This window comes from Schistocerca americana, chromosome 2 (assembly GCF_021461395.2).
Source record: "Schistocerca americana isolate TAMUIC-IGC-003095 chromosome 2, iqSchAmer2.1, whole genome shotgun sequence".
Taxonomy (NCBI): Eukaryota; Metazoa; Arthropoda; class Insecta; order Orthoptera; family Acrididae; genus Schistocerca; species Schistocerca americana.
Window position 1 is genome coordinate 842,469,078 of NC_060120.1, and position 17,117 is coordinate 842,486,194.

Genomic DNA, 17,117 nt, shown 5'->3' on the forward strand with positions numbered 1-17,117 from the left:
CTTGGAAATTTTTTAAATGTTCTAGCTACAAGTAGTGTTATCGACTGTGTCAGTATACAGACAGGGATTAGTGATCACAATGTCTTCACAGCCATGATGGTTACAAAAGTTAATAAATCCTTCAAGAAGGCCAGCGGGGCTCTTATGTTGGGAAGAGCAATAAGTAGTTGTTAGCGTTGTCCTAGGCAGTGAATGCGTGTCTTTTACTTCCAATTCGATGATGAATGTAGTGAAATTAAGAGCAAAAGTTAAATTGATTGTAAATTGTGCTCTGGAGAAGTATGTGCCGAGTAAGTGAAATAGGCGTGGAAAAGACTCGACGTGGTTTAACAACAGAATCTAAAAATCCCGAGAAAAGAACAGAGATTGTTGAACTCTCGGTTAAAAAAAAGAAGACAGAAATATTGACATGCAATAGTTATTAGAAAGTCTTGCATCAGTAAAAATGACAATGTGTGAAGCATATAATTTCAGTCATCAAATGTTAGCAAACGTCTTGCCAAGAATCTTAGAAAGATTAGTCCTATGTAAAATATCTATGCAAGGTAGAAGGCCTTCTCTTCAGTCATTCATAAGATTGTCTAGTGTGACAAAAGAATACCCATACCTGCCAACTTTCAAAAACAGAAATCCAGAAGATCCCAAATTGCAAAAATTTAACACGTGCATCCGTCGCAAGGTGTTCAAACATAGTGAGAGAAGACTACACAGAAAGAGATTACAGATACTGTTGACACATATAACGTAGGCTACATTTTAAGATCACTATTTTTGAACTCTGAATTAGGTACTTACACAAGTTACTTGCTGATGAGTGTTCATTTTTCGTCACTTAACATTGGGAACGGTTTACACACTACACAAAAAATGAGCTTTTCACCTCATGATCTTGCAAGCCACAATATGAGCAACACTGTCAAAACTACTAAACTGAACATTTACTTACACTTATTTACAAAATTTTCTCAAGTTCACAGAACACTGGGTATATTCCCTCACAGGTTACAGAGGAGAGATGAAGATTAGTAGCTTTCTTTGCTTTCTTCAGAAATTCTGAAGGAAAACTATTCATGTAACGTGGACCGCTGATTCTTGTTTTCAAAACAGAAATGGAACCCAGAGTTTCATTCGACACGGACTACCTAAACTGATTCAGATTCTTCTTCATCGAGCTGAACACACGCTCACATTCAGCATTGTTGTGTGGTAAGAGTCAAAACATAAAGCATTAGTCTGGATAACCTATCATACTTAGGAACACCATCAGCTCCACGAATGCTCACCAAGCGAGTCCATTTGGTACCATCTGTCAAGTTCTCACTCTCAGCAGTAGCAAAGTGTTTAATGGATTTAACATGATTTATTAACTTATTTCTTCAGTTCTTTCTCTGTAAGCAATGTTTATATCACACGAAAACATGGAACAGAAAGTGAATGTTTCATCTTTCTGTGATCCCATAATACATGGAAATTCAGCAGAATGTGCATCCCTGAAAGACTGATGATATCGTTTCTTAGTTGAACTCATCACAAAAACACTAAATCGCACAAAAATTTGTCACGCAATTGCACGAATACCAGAACATACAGCAAACACTGCATAAAAGCAAGCATAAACAAACCTTTCCTGCTAACATACAGTCGAAGCACAAAGAGAATGAAACAGTAACCTGTTGAGATGTGATTATCAATAGAACATTCAATTGACTTTTGCTGGCAGTGTTTCTAACACACACAGTTAATGAAAAATTGCCGCGATATTCTGGGAGAAGAGATTATCGACAGTATTATCAGTTGACTTTCCATTGAATTTCAAACAGTCGCATCTCAGAATAGCAGCTATTTATCGAAAGTCGGAACTGAAATGTGATATGAATGCAGTGGATGGGAAAAAGCCTGGGAGTTGAAAATCCGAAAAAATACGATGTTCAACATGAAAACCGGAAGACTACCCAAAAATCGGGTAATCTTCTGGGAAAACTTGGCAGGTATGAATACCGCAAAAGGAAAGTTAGAGTTTTACGTTTTGCTTTTAAAAAATCATTCATGCAGGAAGATCATACAGACATAATGTTGTTTGGTTGCTGCAGTAACTCCCATATGGACATATTGAAAAGTACCTGAAAGAGTTGAAATCAAATAAGCCACTAGGTCCATATGGTCTCCCAGTTTGGTATTGCGGTTTCCCAGTTTTGGTTTGCAGAGAATACCTTTTGACATTGGCCCCTTACTTGGCTTGCATTTATTTATCACGAATCTCTCACCTAAGTGGAAGTCCCAAGTGAATTGAAAAAAAAGTGCAATGACTCTCAAATATATGTTGAAAGAATGGACCTGTAAAATTACAAATGAATATCCTTTCTGTTAATTTTTGGCAGAATTCAGGAGCATATTCTAAGTTCAAATATGAATCTGCTTGAGAGGGAAAGCTTGTGTCCATAAATTAAACCAGATTTAGAAGGCATTGATATTGCAAAACTCAGCTTGGCCTACACTTGAACAATAGCCTGTTAATCATGGATGAAAGGAAACAGGCAGCTTCCGTACATCTTGGTTTCCGGAAAGCATACAACACAGTGCAGACTGTTAACGGGGGTCTGAGCATATGGAAAAGATTCTCAGATATGTGAGTGGCTGGAAGACTTTTGAAGTAATAGAATCCAGTATGTCATCCAGAAAGGTGAGTTTCATCACAAAGTTATTGTTAGGAGTGCCCAGGGGAAGTGAGAGGGCCACTGTTGTTCTCTATATACATAATCTGAAAGAGAGGGTGAACACCAATGTGTGACTGGTGACTGTTTTCTGATAATGCTTTAGTGTGTGGGGAAAGTGTCGTGCGAATATAGGAGGCTACAGGAAGACCTGAACTGACTTTCTATTTGGTGTGATGAATGGCAACTTACTCTAAATGTGGAAAAATGTAATTTAATGCAGATGAACTGTAAAAACAAGTGTCCAAATACTTGTTGCAGTCACATCAGTTAATATCTAGGTGTAATAATGTTGCAAAGCAAAATGGAGGAGAACAAGCATATAAGGTTGGTTGGAGGGAAAGTGAATGGTCAACTTCAGTTTATTGAGAAGGAGACTGCATAGAGAACACTTGTATGACCCATTCTTTAGTACAGCAGGAGGGCTTGGAATCCCAGCAGCTTGGATTATAGGAAGACATCAAAGCTATTCAGAGGTGTTCAGCTAGATTTGGTACCAGTATGTTCATTTAACGCCAGGAGCCTTGCCGCAGTGGTAACACCGGTTCCCGTCAGATCATCGAAGTTAAGCTCTGTTGGACTGGGATAGCATTTGGATGGGTGCCCATCTGGTCTGCTGAGCACTGTTGGCAAGTGTTGTTGGACTGGGATGGCACTTAGATAGGTGACCATCCAGTATGCTGAGCACTGTTGGCAAGCGGGGTGCACTCAGCCCTTGTGAGGCAAACTGAGGAGCTACTTGATTGAGAAGTAGCGGCTCCAATCTTGTAAACTGACATACATCCAGGAGAGCAGTGTGTTGACCACATGCCCCTCCATATCTGTATACAGTGACACCTGTGGGCTTAGGATGACACAGCGCCTAGTCGGTTCCGTTAGGCCTTTATGGCCTGTTCGGGTGGAGTTTAGTTTTTTTTATATATAGTGAATGTTCAATTAATGTGCGAGTATTACAGAAATGTTCCGTGTACTCAAATGGGAAACACTGAAGGGAAGAAGATGTTCTTTTCAAAAAAACACTGCTGAGAAAAATCTTTTGTGACAAACTGCAGAAGAATCCTACCGCCACTGAAGATCGTCTTGCATAAGGACAATGAAGATGACAAGACAAGATACAAGAAATCAGGTCTCATACAGAATCATTTAGACATTTACTTTTAAGTTGCCCCATTTGCAAGTGGACCAGGAAAGCGAATAATTAGGCACCCTCCACCGTGCACCATACGGTGGCTTGCAGAGTATATACATAGATGTAGATCTCTAACAGAATTACATTGCCGCTGATAAATCTTAAACTTTTTTTTTCCTGTCAACCTAAATTTTAATTCCTTTCTTTCATATTCCTCCACAATTTCGTTTACTGCCTACTTAATGTACAGATTGCAAAACTTTGCAGATAAGCTACCACACTGTCTCTCTCCCTTTTTAACTACTGCCTCTTTTTCATATCCTTCAAACCTTCTTGCACAAATTGTAGTTAACCTTTTGCTTTCTGTATTTTATTCCAAATAACTCCACAATGACACAGTGTGTGTTGCAGTCAACATTGTCAAAAACTTTTTCTGTATTATATAGTACTATAAAAATCCCACAGATCTTAGCCACAAACAAATCTTCTGGGCAGTATCATCCTCTTTCCCCCCAAAGTGTCCACTAACACCTGCTTCACTATAAAGCTTTATTTAGATCCTCCCAATTTATAATAGTTTCCTTGACCTCTGAAAACTTCCTCTCCAATGTCTCCTCACATTCTGCTACATTTTTGGAAATATACTTCATTTATTTACACCTCTCTCTGCTCACTGAATAAGGAAAAAGCTAGGATTAGTTCTTTCCCCTTGAAATGTGTGTGTGGGCAGTACTGTAATTTTGCCTCCTTAAGCTAATTACCAGCCAGCCATTCTCTCTTTCTGTTATTTACACTTATGGCATTTGCAGACCATACTGTTGACATGCTTGCATAGCGATGAATGATGGTTCAATAATCATTTGTTAAGGTATGTATAATGCCAAGAACATCCCTTTCCTAGTGTTTGTGATGAATAATAGTTTCTGTGCAAAAACTGAACTGAATGTCAGCTTCATTTCCTGTGGGGTACTCCGAATTATGCTTGATTAGACTGAATTGAAAAAATAATGCACTTAATACCAAGATTTTGGATATTTTTATGTTATCATCACAGTTTTAAAGTGGCCACTATATGGTCAGTATTATTGCTTTCATTATTTCCAGATGTGCAATAATTTTGAATGAATGTGGGTTGGGTTGAGAAGCTGTTCAGTAACATTGAGATCAAAAACTTTTGGAATATATTGTGCCCCCAGAGAAATATTGTACCTTTTGTGGGCATTACGACAATATCACATGCTTCGTTGAAGTGGAGTCTGTTGTTTACCCACTGAAATGAGTTCAAACCCAGAGAAAAAAAAAATCATTCATTTGAGAATACATCTAAAGATACCAATCATTTCTGGCCTTATGTGTGTTAGGGTTATTAGAATATAAAAGCCAGAAAATTAAAAACTTATACTTCGGAGTTGTTTTTTACTAAATTTAAGAGCAAACAAAGGTGCACCCATCTCCAGTAATTTATCAAATATTGGACTATCACCACCTAAAAAGTTCTGAAAATCATTTATTTCATTTAATCTCAGTGCTCTCAACAAGTTATTGTGAGCAAATGCCTAAGTGTCAAAATTTTTCATTCAGTCTTTTTCTGCTTGTAGCAAAATAGAGCAATTACCACAAGAGGATTGACTGTCCAACATTTCACACTAGAAAATATTACACAAAAAATTGTTGCACAATACTACTGTCCATATTTGGGCCACTTTAATGGAGCACATATTGAAGAATCAATCAGTGGTTCTTTCTTAAGTACTCAGTGATGTAACCAGATTTTTTTCAAGTTTTGATCCACATATGAAATTTTGATTTAAAATGGAGAACTGTAGTGGATTCTGAAGACAGTAGAATTCTGAGATAGGATTGCAGGTAGATGTCTTATTTAATGCTCTCTAAAGCAGATGTTTGCAACTTTTATACTTCCATTCTCCTGATACAGAAATGCAAGAAATATTTAGTGTCATGCGTACAAGGGCAATGAAAATATAGACTCAAAATCTGATGAAGCTATAGGTACACAGTTACTTTACTCCTCTCCTGGAGACTGTCGTCTTACTATCAAGTCAAAGTCCACCCATTCCCAAGATGGGGATAGGGGGTCAGGTAAAAGAAAGTAACTTATTGGTGAAACGAATGTCCTGGCCACATTGTACATCTCAGATTATGGGATGAAGCAATCCTTTATGTGGTTCATTATATAGACTTTATTATAATTCCAGTTTTGGATCACAATATTTATTTGTAATCAGTTTATTAATTTCGGTTGGTAATGACCATCTTCAGACCTCTTAGGTCTGTTGCATTACATATATCATGCCATTACATGTGAAGGCACAGTCAAAATCATAAGCCATTTCTGCTTTCTTCAAACAAATAAAATTATCGTATATAAAGAGCACCCAAGTGTGGATTCTGCACAGGAAGAGAGACTCATTGTATTGAGATGCATGTATTTTTGCTGCTTTGGGAGAATTTACAGTTTGTGTTGTTCATATTTCAGTACACCATAGTTTACAGGAGATACTTTTGAAGCCGTAAATGCAAGTAGGAAACTGCCCTGTATTTTACCTGTTGAGATGAGGGTGCTTTTTTATGTGTCAGCTCCATGTGAACATTAAACCACACTCACTCGAACACAGAGCTGCAATATGCACCTGTTCACATGATTTTATGGCATATTGTAACTGAAGATATTTTTAACAATCCAGGAAAAGACAGATCGCTACTTACTGTAAAGAATACACGTCAAGTTGCAGTCGGGCACAATTAAAAAGACACTCGCATATTGTTCCTGTCTGCAACTTGACATGTCTTTTTTACGGTAACCTGTCTTTTCCTACATTGTTGATAGTCCTGCCTGGAGTTTCTATTGTTCAATGGTATTTTTAGTGTTTTTATCCACACACAGCTTGTGCAGGCACCAAAGAATTTTATTTTATCCACAAAGCGTATGTACAGACTACAGAATGGCTCAAAATTTCAGACCTCTTTTACTCTTGCTACGGAAATACAAGAAGGATGTAGCAGTCTTCTTCATACCAGGACAATAGAAATATACCTATGAAAACCAATTAGGCTGAAAAATGCATTCTTTTTGTCACCCTTCTGAAATTGCAAGGGCAAATTTCTTACTTTCATAATGAAATAAATGGACACAGGGCTGTGACCCACTTTATATAATTATCAGACATTTACAGAATGACTATATTGAAGAAAAGAAAAAGGTATATGTTTGCATTATATATATTTGTGTTCTTAGAACAAATCTATCTTCTTTACACTTTAACATTTGTATCTTTTTACAACCAGTGTGGACATTTTTATATGTACAGATAAAAATTTCCTATTTTAAAAAAAATATAAGTATAATGCTCACATTTGGAAAACAGGGTGTTCCCTACTTTAACTATTAAAATATGGACAGTTGCCTTCTAAGTGTCTTCTAATATACATCTTCACTTGTGGTGCATTTTATATCAGATCTCTCTTACTTTTACAGGAATTAATAACTATCAACATTTGCACAGTTCAGCAACCATTTTTAAAACACATTGTGCAAGGAAGGTATGTGGGTTAGTAGAAACATTGCATAAAATTCCTATGAGCAACATGTTAGATTATTCAACTATCTACTGAGAAATCTTCACTTTGTATACATATATAAAATAGATTCTGCTGTTCATTTTATCAGTAAATTTACAGAATCTATTTTACTAAAAAAAATATAATTTATTTTATTTACAGTAAAATATTTACATTTAAAATTCATAAAATTCTATATACATTAAGAAGATGAACAAGATCATCTAGATGTAACTGAATATAATACAAAGACTAGCACACATAAGAAGTCATGGATCAAGTGATCACAGAGTAATATAAAATTAACAAGGAAAAGATCACTTGGAAATAGAATTGTTCTGATTCATACACTTCACTAACAAAAAAAGAAAATATCAGTTAAATTTATCTTAGAACAGTTAGTTTCAAAGATCAGGTACATGTAAGATGTCTTATGACTTCAAGAAAAAAAATCTGCTTAAAATTATTTAAAAATGCCATTATCACGTTTATGTTGCATTGACTACTTTAAAGGACGCAAACAAGAGATGATAAAAATACAGATGCTGCTGTTCATATTGAACAGTTATAGTACCAGTCCGGTGACTGATTGTAAATAAGCTTACGAATAATGTCTTTGATTTAAAAAAAAAAATCTGCTGACCGATGATAATGATATAAAATACATTAAAATCAACACTTATAAAAGAATTATGAAATTAGGTGTCCTTGCTAGAGATCAAAACTTACACATCACTGCTGATGACAGAAACAAAAATTTTTCTGCATTAAGTCTGTCTTAGTGAGTTTCTTCATACACCTTAATGTGTATTGTCAATATCACATCCATATTCTGCAGTGCTAGGCGCTAAACAGGCCTCTGGTCTTGCACAACAATTGGAGGTTTGTCAGGTGTTTGTGGTGAGGGTACAGTTGTTGGCACTGGTTCAACCACATTATTTCTCTGTGGCGAAAGTAGTTCCTGACGATCTCTTTCCCTTTCTCGTCCTGGCCTGAATGCTTCCAATAACGATTCTACTCTCTCTTCCGTTGGACCCCATCGTTCGTAGCCAGCATTATTCTGTAGCCATACAACTAGTGTCCCATGTGGAGATCTGACATTCATGTCGCTCCTACAAAAGTAAATAATTCTGTTTTAAAACGGTATACATATTTGTAGTTAGTAAATTCATTATCATACAAAATTAATGACAGAATGAGTAGGTTTTAAACATTTTCCCATTATTAACTTCTTTTTGTTTGTGACAACCATATAAAATCACACTATAAAGGTGTCAGGAAATAGTACTAAATTTTATTTGCAAAGATAACATGCGAGTAAATGCCCCACTACATTGGTATATATGTATTGGAGCTGAACATTAAGAGTGATAGAACTGTGAGAGCTCACTACTTTTCACTGCAGGTGTTCGGCTATGTGTTATTCCATTAAAGGAAGTTTATATGAGATGGACAATTCATTAAGACAAGCATTTGGAGTAATATCTTATCCAATTGCCTCTCTTGGGCTAGGCAAGCTGAATAACATGTTTTCAAACATTGTTGGGTGATGACAAATGGTTTTACGGGTCACCTTGCCATGATGAACTGTTGCTGCATAAATCAATTCTCTTAAGTGTAACTGCAAATAGTAATCCAAAATATTATGGCCGTGGAATATGTTCTTTCCTACCAGTCTGACATGGTATGTATTATTTAGAGCTTGTAACTGATATACACTTAACCACCATCATGTATGAATCACACACAGCTTTTTATTTACAGGAACAGCCCTTTAGCAGTTCTGCAATAGCGTCCTGAAAAATTTTGTTCGATACTTGTAAGGTGTGCTGGGAAACCATACACCATCTGATCAAAAGTATCTGGAAACCTTTTAATGGACATTAATATGTGATGTGTCCCCCTTTAACCTTTATTGACAGCTTGGGTTCTGCTGAGGACACATCAAGTGAGGCGCCAGAATGTTTTTGGAGGAATGGCAGCCCATTTTTCCTCTAGAGAGAAAATGAGAGACGGTAGTAATGTTGGACACTGGGATCTGGAGTGAATTCGATGTTCTAACTTATCTCAGAGGGGTTCCAAGAATGTTATTGACCACAAACCAGTGGCTCAAATGCTCATTTACAGCTCAATGCATTGTCATGCTAAGTCATTGTCTCTGAACTGTTCTTCTACTGTTTACAGTACACTATGCTGAAAAATTTATTCATATCCTTCTGCATTTGTTGTTCTCTTAAGCACAATAAGGGGGCAACACCTAGCCACGAAACCGCCCCCCTCCCCACATACCATAACACCAATTCCTCTGTACTTCACTATTGGCACTACACATGATCATGTTATTACAGGGTTCAACATCATTCATCACACCAAATCACTCAGTTCCAGTCATCCTCTAGCCATTGGCAGTGCTCTTTACACCAGATCAACCATCATTTAGCACTGACTGCAGAAATGTATGGATTATGAGGGGCTGATTGACAATTATACCCCATTCTTTTTAACTCCCTACAAAGTCCTAACTGGACTGCTGGCAGTACTTTGGAATTCACTTCCGAACTCACTTCCTTCCATTGGTTCATGCAATTTGTTATGATCGCCCTCGGCAGTACTTGATGGTCCCTTGTCTGTGAGTGCATGGGGTCCTTGTCTTGGTTTAGCTGTGGCTGGGTTGTTCCTTCACAGTACCACTTCATAATCACTTCACCAACAGTCAACTTGGGCAGCTTTAGAAGGATTGAAATGTCCCTCATGGATCTGTTACTCAGGTGACACCAAGAGACTAGTCACTGAACTCTTCTGCTTCCCTACTAACAACACAGTACTTCTTGCCAGTCCAACGCTGTGACATCCAGTGGTCAGTTCCTCATTACATAGGGGTGGCCAGATACTGCATGTACGTTAAGTGAGATGGTACTGTGGTAATACGTTGGACTAGCATGTAAGGTTGGCTGTTCAAACACCTGTCTGGACATCCAAAAATTTAGGTTTTTCCATGTTTTAAATAGATCACTTGAGAAAGGTCCCAGGATGGTTCTTTTGGAAAGGATGTGGCCACTTTTGTTCCACAGCCCAAGCTTATGTTCCATTGACTGGTCAGTGAGCCTTAAGCTTCCTTTCATTTTAACATACAGACCTACCAGGGGTCACCTAGTATTCCTACTCACACATTAATAGTATAAGTATGGCTACTGAATACTGTGTGAAGTACTGTTCATGTGTTACTGTGATGTGTTGTGCATAGATACTTGACATCAGCTTACAGAACATACTCTTCCTGGTAGGGCATAAGATCAAATCTTGGTCAATTATTTATGGTGCTGCCTGAAAATGCTTTTTGATGCATTCACACAGCACCACTGTCTCCATTTAAATGGCCTCATATGAAAACAATGTCTGCTTGCTCATAAGATGAATATCCATCATGAATAAACCAGGTACTCACAACTACAAATACAGTGAAAAAATGGTGTAAAATAAGGGAAAATGCGAAATGTGGGGAATAATGTTTTAAGCTGTAAGAGGTAATATAGGATGCCCCCTTTCACTTTATGTGTGATATATGTACATAACAAGCATCAAAAGACTTGTCAGGGACATGTTTATAATCTAATGAAGGTTTGTTATCTAACAAAAACACTTGTGTAACTGGAACTGATAACTGTCTGGGAAGTAGGAATATTTGACTCAGTTTCATATGTCATAATCGATGTTTTTTGGAAGCCTGCAGCTGTCACTCATTATTTAAATAATGAAATACTGCACTAGTTGCATATTTTTTAATGCTTAGCATGACACCTGTTTCGAGAATTTTTTCTCGTTGTCAAGTGCAAATATGTAAATTAGTATTATTTGTGGTAGTCTACATCTCTTGCACTGTAGTCGTCGTCTTGAGGTTATCAGGTACTGTGCCTCATCAGTTATGTAGAAACACACACTCACTGTTTGTTTGTGTAACATCACAAAAAATACACACGTAAATACGAGAATAAATTCTCAAAACGTGTTTCTCAGCATGAATAAAATACGTAACGAGCGTTGCGTTTAAACTAAAAACATTTGAGCTACAAAAAGTGAATGATGGTGTCAACTAGCACTCCAAGGGGCCATATGCCGAAACACGCTAAATATGGTTCGAGAAAGGTGTCGTGATCACAAAACTGCATTTGCGCAGTAGACACAGTGTGGAAATGGTTGTGATTGGCCATGATATCTTCATTCGATGAACCTAATTACTCCCATCAGCCACCACACCAAGTAGTGCTTGGTAGTGTAATATTTGTAAACACTACTGGACGGCCAACATCATGCCAGTGTCATTTTTTCGTAATGCATAAATTGTGGGAAAATTATAAATATGATGACAAAATCTGGTGCAGATTAACATTGTGGGCATAGGAAATTTGACGGGACCGATAAAAAATGTCTTAAGCGGTGGGAAAACGTTAATTCCAGGAATGTTCAAGTGGAGTTATACTGTACCTCAACAAATATGTCAAATGTAAACATAGCAACACAGTAAGAGTGCTGAATCATCATATTGATAAATATCAGTAATGTAACGCAATTTGTTTTTATTTGCTATAATCTTAGGTGATTAGCCTTTATCTTAAAACCTGCTAAAAGCAAACTTTCATTACTAACAAATGTTTCCATGGATACTTTTCTCCTCCCAAAATTTGTAAAGACATTTTTGATATGCAGTTTGGACTCTTGAATTCAATCATATAAAAGACCAGTCTGTGTATCTAACAGCAGCCATCTGTACCATTTACTGGTAAGATAACCAAAGCAACTGTTCATTGTTTTAACAATAAACAATATTGGAATACTAATACATATTGTTAGTGCTTGCGCTATATGATCACTTGTTTGGATGATAAAATATTCTTTCACAAGTGTCTTGGTCTGCATTTCTGAGACTAAACAATCATCACGTAATTTTATTTCTGTAAATCTCTCACAAGGGAAGTCTTCAGGGGTCCCAACAATCTGTAAGTATCACAACCTGCAGCCATTCAGCAAAAAAAAAAAAAGGGGGGGGGGGCTGCCATTTGCAAGTAATCAATGAAAAAGAATTCTGTAGTGATGCACTACAGCCTTCCAGATTGGCATTGTAGTGTGGTGTGGTGTTTAAGATCCTTTCCTCATATGTTGTAGGTTCAGATCCCAACAAATGCTTTTAATTTTTTATTTCTAATTCTTTGCTGCATAATTTTAATCATTGTGAATTGCGCTGGTTTCCGGGGTTTGTGAGTTGGGCTACTCTAATTTCAGGAACAACAACTAGCCAAAATTTACACAGTGCTGTGTGTCCAGAACTCGACGAAGGCACCGCGGACATTCCTGTGCTCGTAAAGAAGCTGAATCCATAGTTTTTGTTTGCCTGTCAATATTTAAACGTTTAAAATGCTGATGTATCAGTTAAAAACAAAGGAAAATATATTTTTGACACAAGTGCACACTTCCATTGTAACAAGTATATGTTTTTGGTTGTCTCAAATTCTTGTTTTGCTATGGACAAAGTTATGCAGATGAAAGAAGGGATTATAAATAAAATGAATTCAAGTAAAATAAGGAACAGAAATAATAATGTGGGCAAAAAATAAAATGATAATAAAACTGATGAAATTAAAACAGTAAAAATAATTAAAATCACAGTCACAAAGATTCCAAATTCAAACAAAGTGTGATAGGAACAAAGAATGAGAACAAATTTAATACAGTGGTTAAAAAGACAGCAAAGAATTAAAAATAAAAATATAAACTAATCAAAATAACGATCAATGTTATTTTGAAAAGATTTAAAAATAAAAGTTTTAAAAAGCACCTAATGGGATAGAAATCCACAACCTCTGTCATGTCAGGATAAGATATTAATCATTACACTACGTTGCTATTGCAAAAGCACTGTTTCTCGCCCCTGGGGACCTCCCCTTCTCAGAAAAAAACACAAATTATAATAAGATAATCAAATTCTAAAAATACACAGTATATTTGGCAATAAGCCTCAGATTAAGGTATCTTTCTGCTTTACACAGTTTGAAAAAGCTACAGAATAAGGGCACATAATATACTGTCTTTCCATGTACTCAGAAGTAAAATTGAAATTTTGGGTATCTGTCTCCCTGCGTGCTACTTCTAGGTAGAAATTAAAAGACAGATGATATTTAAAAACAGTCCATATGCTTAACACTTAGTTTTATATTTAACAGGATAGGTCTGGCTATGGAGGCAGGTGGCAAAGAAAGAAAGAAAGAAAACAATCACATGGTGTATCAGTTTAATCACTAAGTCTCTATTACTTTTCATAGCTTTACATGCAGGATAAATGACACTATGTTTATACATTCATGCAATTTATCATATAACAAAGAAAGCAATTTTTTTAAATAATTCATGCAGTGAATAACTTACTTTGCTTTTATATGTTGTAGACCATTCCGATATTCATGTTCAAGAGCTGGTACGACTACTTGTTTCCTCTTAAAATGGCTTGCTTCAAGTTTAAGCAGTGCATTTGGTGCTGGCTCTCTGTATTCTGGGATAAATACGATAAAGGAAAGAGCTTCTGGGGATTCTGATAGAAGCCTTTCAAAATGATTCACCATTGCCTCCATTAACTCTTCACAGAAAGGAGGATTCGCTTCAAATGATCCACTGACAGGTTTGAAGTCTAATATTGGACTGAAATCAAAATGTTAAGATTAAATGTGCATCAGCCTGAAAGGTAGTCAGTTTACTTATATTTTCCTATGAGAAGGCCCAACAATTTATGTCTATTGCTCTTTAGCAAAGAATACAACCTTCTAGAGAATATATGTTCATTCTATGGAATGCTAATGACTGATATATATTTGTAGATAGATGTATATAGGGACTTACAAAAGTTACACATGTTCGTCACACAAAGACCATTGTGCACAAGAGTGGCACATTGTCAGCAGTGTGTTCTGGGTTTCCTGCAGAGAGAGTTCTGCTGCTGTCAGGGAATGAGTGAAACATTGTGGCAACTGGAAACATACTCTGAAGTTGAACTATGCGGGGCAGTACAATGCTTGTGGGGAAAACATTTAAATCGCACACAGATTCATCATGAAATTCTGGCAGTATACAAACTAAATGCAGTGTCACTTCCAGCAGAATTGAAATGGTCACACTAATTTGACAGGGGCCACACAAACACGAATGATGCTGATTGGAAAGGAAGGCCTGTTATACTGACATATGCAACAATATCCAGGCAATGAGATTCTGAAGCAATACAGATATTCACACAGCAATTCTTGTATAGCGGAGCGGAGTTCTATCGTTCAGGAATTGAATGAGTGGTAGAACATTCCAACCATTGTTTGCATATACTTGGTGACCATATTGAAAAATAGTGCCATATCTGTGTTACTTTTAAGTGACTAAAAGTTACTTGGTATTCCATAATGTTAACTTTTGAAGATGCCTCATACTAACAGATGCTACAATTAAAAATTAAATTACTTTGAAACGTGATTAGTCCATAATGGTTGTTATTGTATTGGGACAGTCGACTTTTGTCACCTGCAGATGCATAAAACAGCTGATACTTACCCCTAATTAAGAGGGTATGGATCAAAATAAAAAAATCTTGAAATTGTGAGTATGTAGCCACCTTCTTACGAATAGGTAATTCTCATGAATATCATTACAGCACTAAGGAGATTCTTTCATATCATATTTCCAGTGTATTGGCACTTAATAAAATGAACAATGGTTTTATGTAAAAAAAATTACAGCACAAAACTGGAACTTTCTTTTTTGTCAAAACAGTAGTAGTAGTAGCAATTTTTGAACAGCAAATCCTTCCCTAGATGGCACAACTTGAGCTAACTTCCTTCATATTTATGAAACTTCTTTGGCAATATCAGTTCCATAGATGTAGGGAGCTGTGCTGGAATTACCTAAGGCTCTACCAAAATGTTTTATCAGCTTGGTTCTTTCAATGTTATCAAGAAGTATATGCAGTCTACATTAACATTTGTGAAAATTACAACACCCACGAAGATGAATCCAAACTCAGAGGATGAATAGGACTGTGTATCAGCAACAAGAGATGAAGGAGATGATCTCGCACATTTACAGTTAGCTACATTCTCTTTTGTGTGGCTGAAAACAACACTGCTATGCCACATTCGACATGGGAGGAGCTATCAGATGATGAGGAAATGTGAAAGAAACTGCTGATGCATCTTACCACAGGATATAATATCAGCTGCGAGATATTTGGAACAGGGCGAACTATCTCGCGACAATATGTTTCTCATGCTGTTACACAAGTGACACATGTAGGGGGATTAAAATAGGAAGGGAAGGAAGGAAGGAAGGAATTTCAGGAAACATCCATTGACATTAAGGTCATTACAGACTGAGCACAAATTCAGACTGTTTCAAGAATGGGGATGAAAATCGGTTATGCACTTTCAAATGAACCATCCTGGCATTTTCCTTGAGTGATAGAAAGATCATGGAGAACCTAAGTATGGATGGCTGGATGTAGATTTGAACCGTTGTCCTCCTGAATGTGAGTCCATTCCCACAGGGTGTGAACCAATCAACAAATGGTTGTATGCAGTGACGTTAGGGAATCACCTTAACATGAGCATTCTAGGTGATAACCACCAATTTGTCAGTGTTGGCCCCATACTGGAGCACTGCAAATTTGTCTACTGCAGGTTGGAGTGATGGCACACACAACATTGGTTTCTGGCTAATGTAAAAAACTGCAAATGGTCTCAGACAACAGTAGTAAATTGAATACTATCATTAAAGGTTGAATAACAAAATACAGTATAGTCTATTGTGGTGAATACTGGTTAGACTTCAATGATACCATTATGATGACTAATCAAGCAGCCTGCATTTTTTGAGTGACATAGCAAGCAAACAAATGCAGTGGTTTGAGATGCTACTGGATACAGGAGGTAACAACTCCTGCCTAGTGACATCAATATGACCAGTGGCCACTGCAGTCTACAATTCCATATTTTGACAGGACTTTGCCCAGCCGTATGTGGTGAGGATTGTGAAAGTCTTCTTCAAAGAATAACAAGATGCCAATGTTTGCCTGTGTGCTGAAAACGGAACATGTATTTAGGTTAGGCTATCAAGTGCAAAGTGGGTGGGGGGAAATTCCCCTTCCATATTGAGATGTTAAGAAAACGAATGCACTTAACAGCTTCACACCATACTGAATTCTGAAAATGTGAGAGGTTGTTCAGTATTGTAACTAACCACTTGTGTATTGCCATATTCCTGGTCTGTGGTACAAAGTTCATTTCAGTTACTGGTAGCTTATTTAGTTGACGTCACCATTCATACAAATGTTAGTTTTGAGGGATGCCCAAGAAGCTGGTTCTTTGCATTACCCACAGTGATCGATCTTGGTTTAAGGATACTATTGGACTAGTGTGCTGTATGGTCCCTAAGATGATGGCCTTGTGGGTAAACATACAAAACCAATAAACTGAGAATCTGTTTACTACCTTATACTTTAATGGTGTCATGATCCATTGTAAAAGTAATACTATTGTAAGTATGTACATACATAACTGGGGACATTGTAATCGACAGCAGTATAATGGGTTAAACAATTCTTTTTTTGTTCCATCTATCTTTTCTTTGGCCTTCTCCATTTTTTATAAGTAATTTGGCTTACTGTATGCATC

At 36.8% G+C, this 17,117-nt stretch overlaps 2 protein-coding genes across 6 annotated transcripts in view; one reads left to right on the forward strand and one right to left on the reverse strand.

The window, feature by feature from the left end:
- The window catches only part of LOC124595601 (2',3'-cyclic-nucleotide 3'-phosphodiesterase-like), a 160,529-nt gene that overhangs the window by 94,083 nt on the left and 49,329 nt on the right, over positions 1-17,117 (forward strand). Inside the window, exon 7 of one of the 4 annotated variants that reach the window (XM_047134405.1) lies at positions 12,697-12,810. The exons of the other annotated variants lie outside the window; for them this stretch is intronic. Within the exon in view, the coding sequence (XP_046990361.1) occupies positions 12,697-12,794 (98 nt within the window). The 3' untranslated portion in view covers positions 12,795-12,810. Of the gene's footprint in view, positions 1-12,696; positions 12,811-17,117 lie in introns of those variants that run through there. 4 annotated transcript variants of the gene reach the window in all.
- LOC124595600 (mRNA (2'-O-methyladenosine-N(6)-)-methyltransferase-like) overlaps positions 7,098-17,117 on the reverse strand; it is a 147,137-nt gene continuing 137,117 nt past the window's right edge. For both annotated transcript variants that reach the window (XM_047134403.1, XM_047134402.1), the window contains 2 exons: positions 13,837-14,106; positions 7,098-8,531 (listed from right to left, as the gene is read on the reverse strand). In XM_047134403.1, the coding sequence (XP_046990359.1) occupies positions 8,267-8,531; positions 13,837-14,106 (535 nt within the window). In that variant the 3' untranslated portion in view covers positions 7,098-8,266. The remainder of the gene's footprint in view (positions 8,532-13,836; positions 14,107-17,117) is intronic.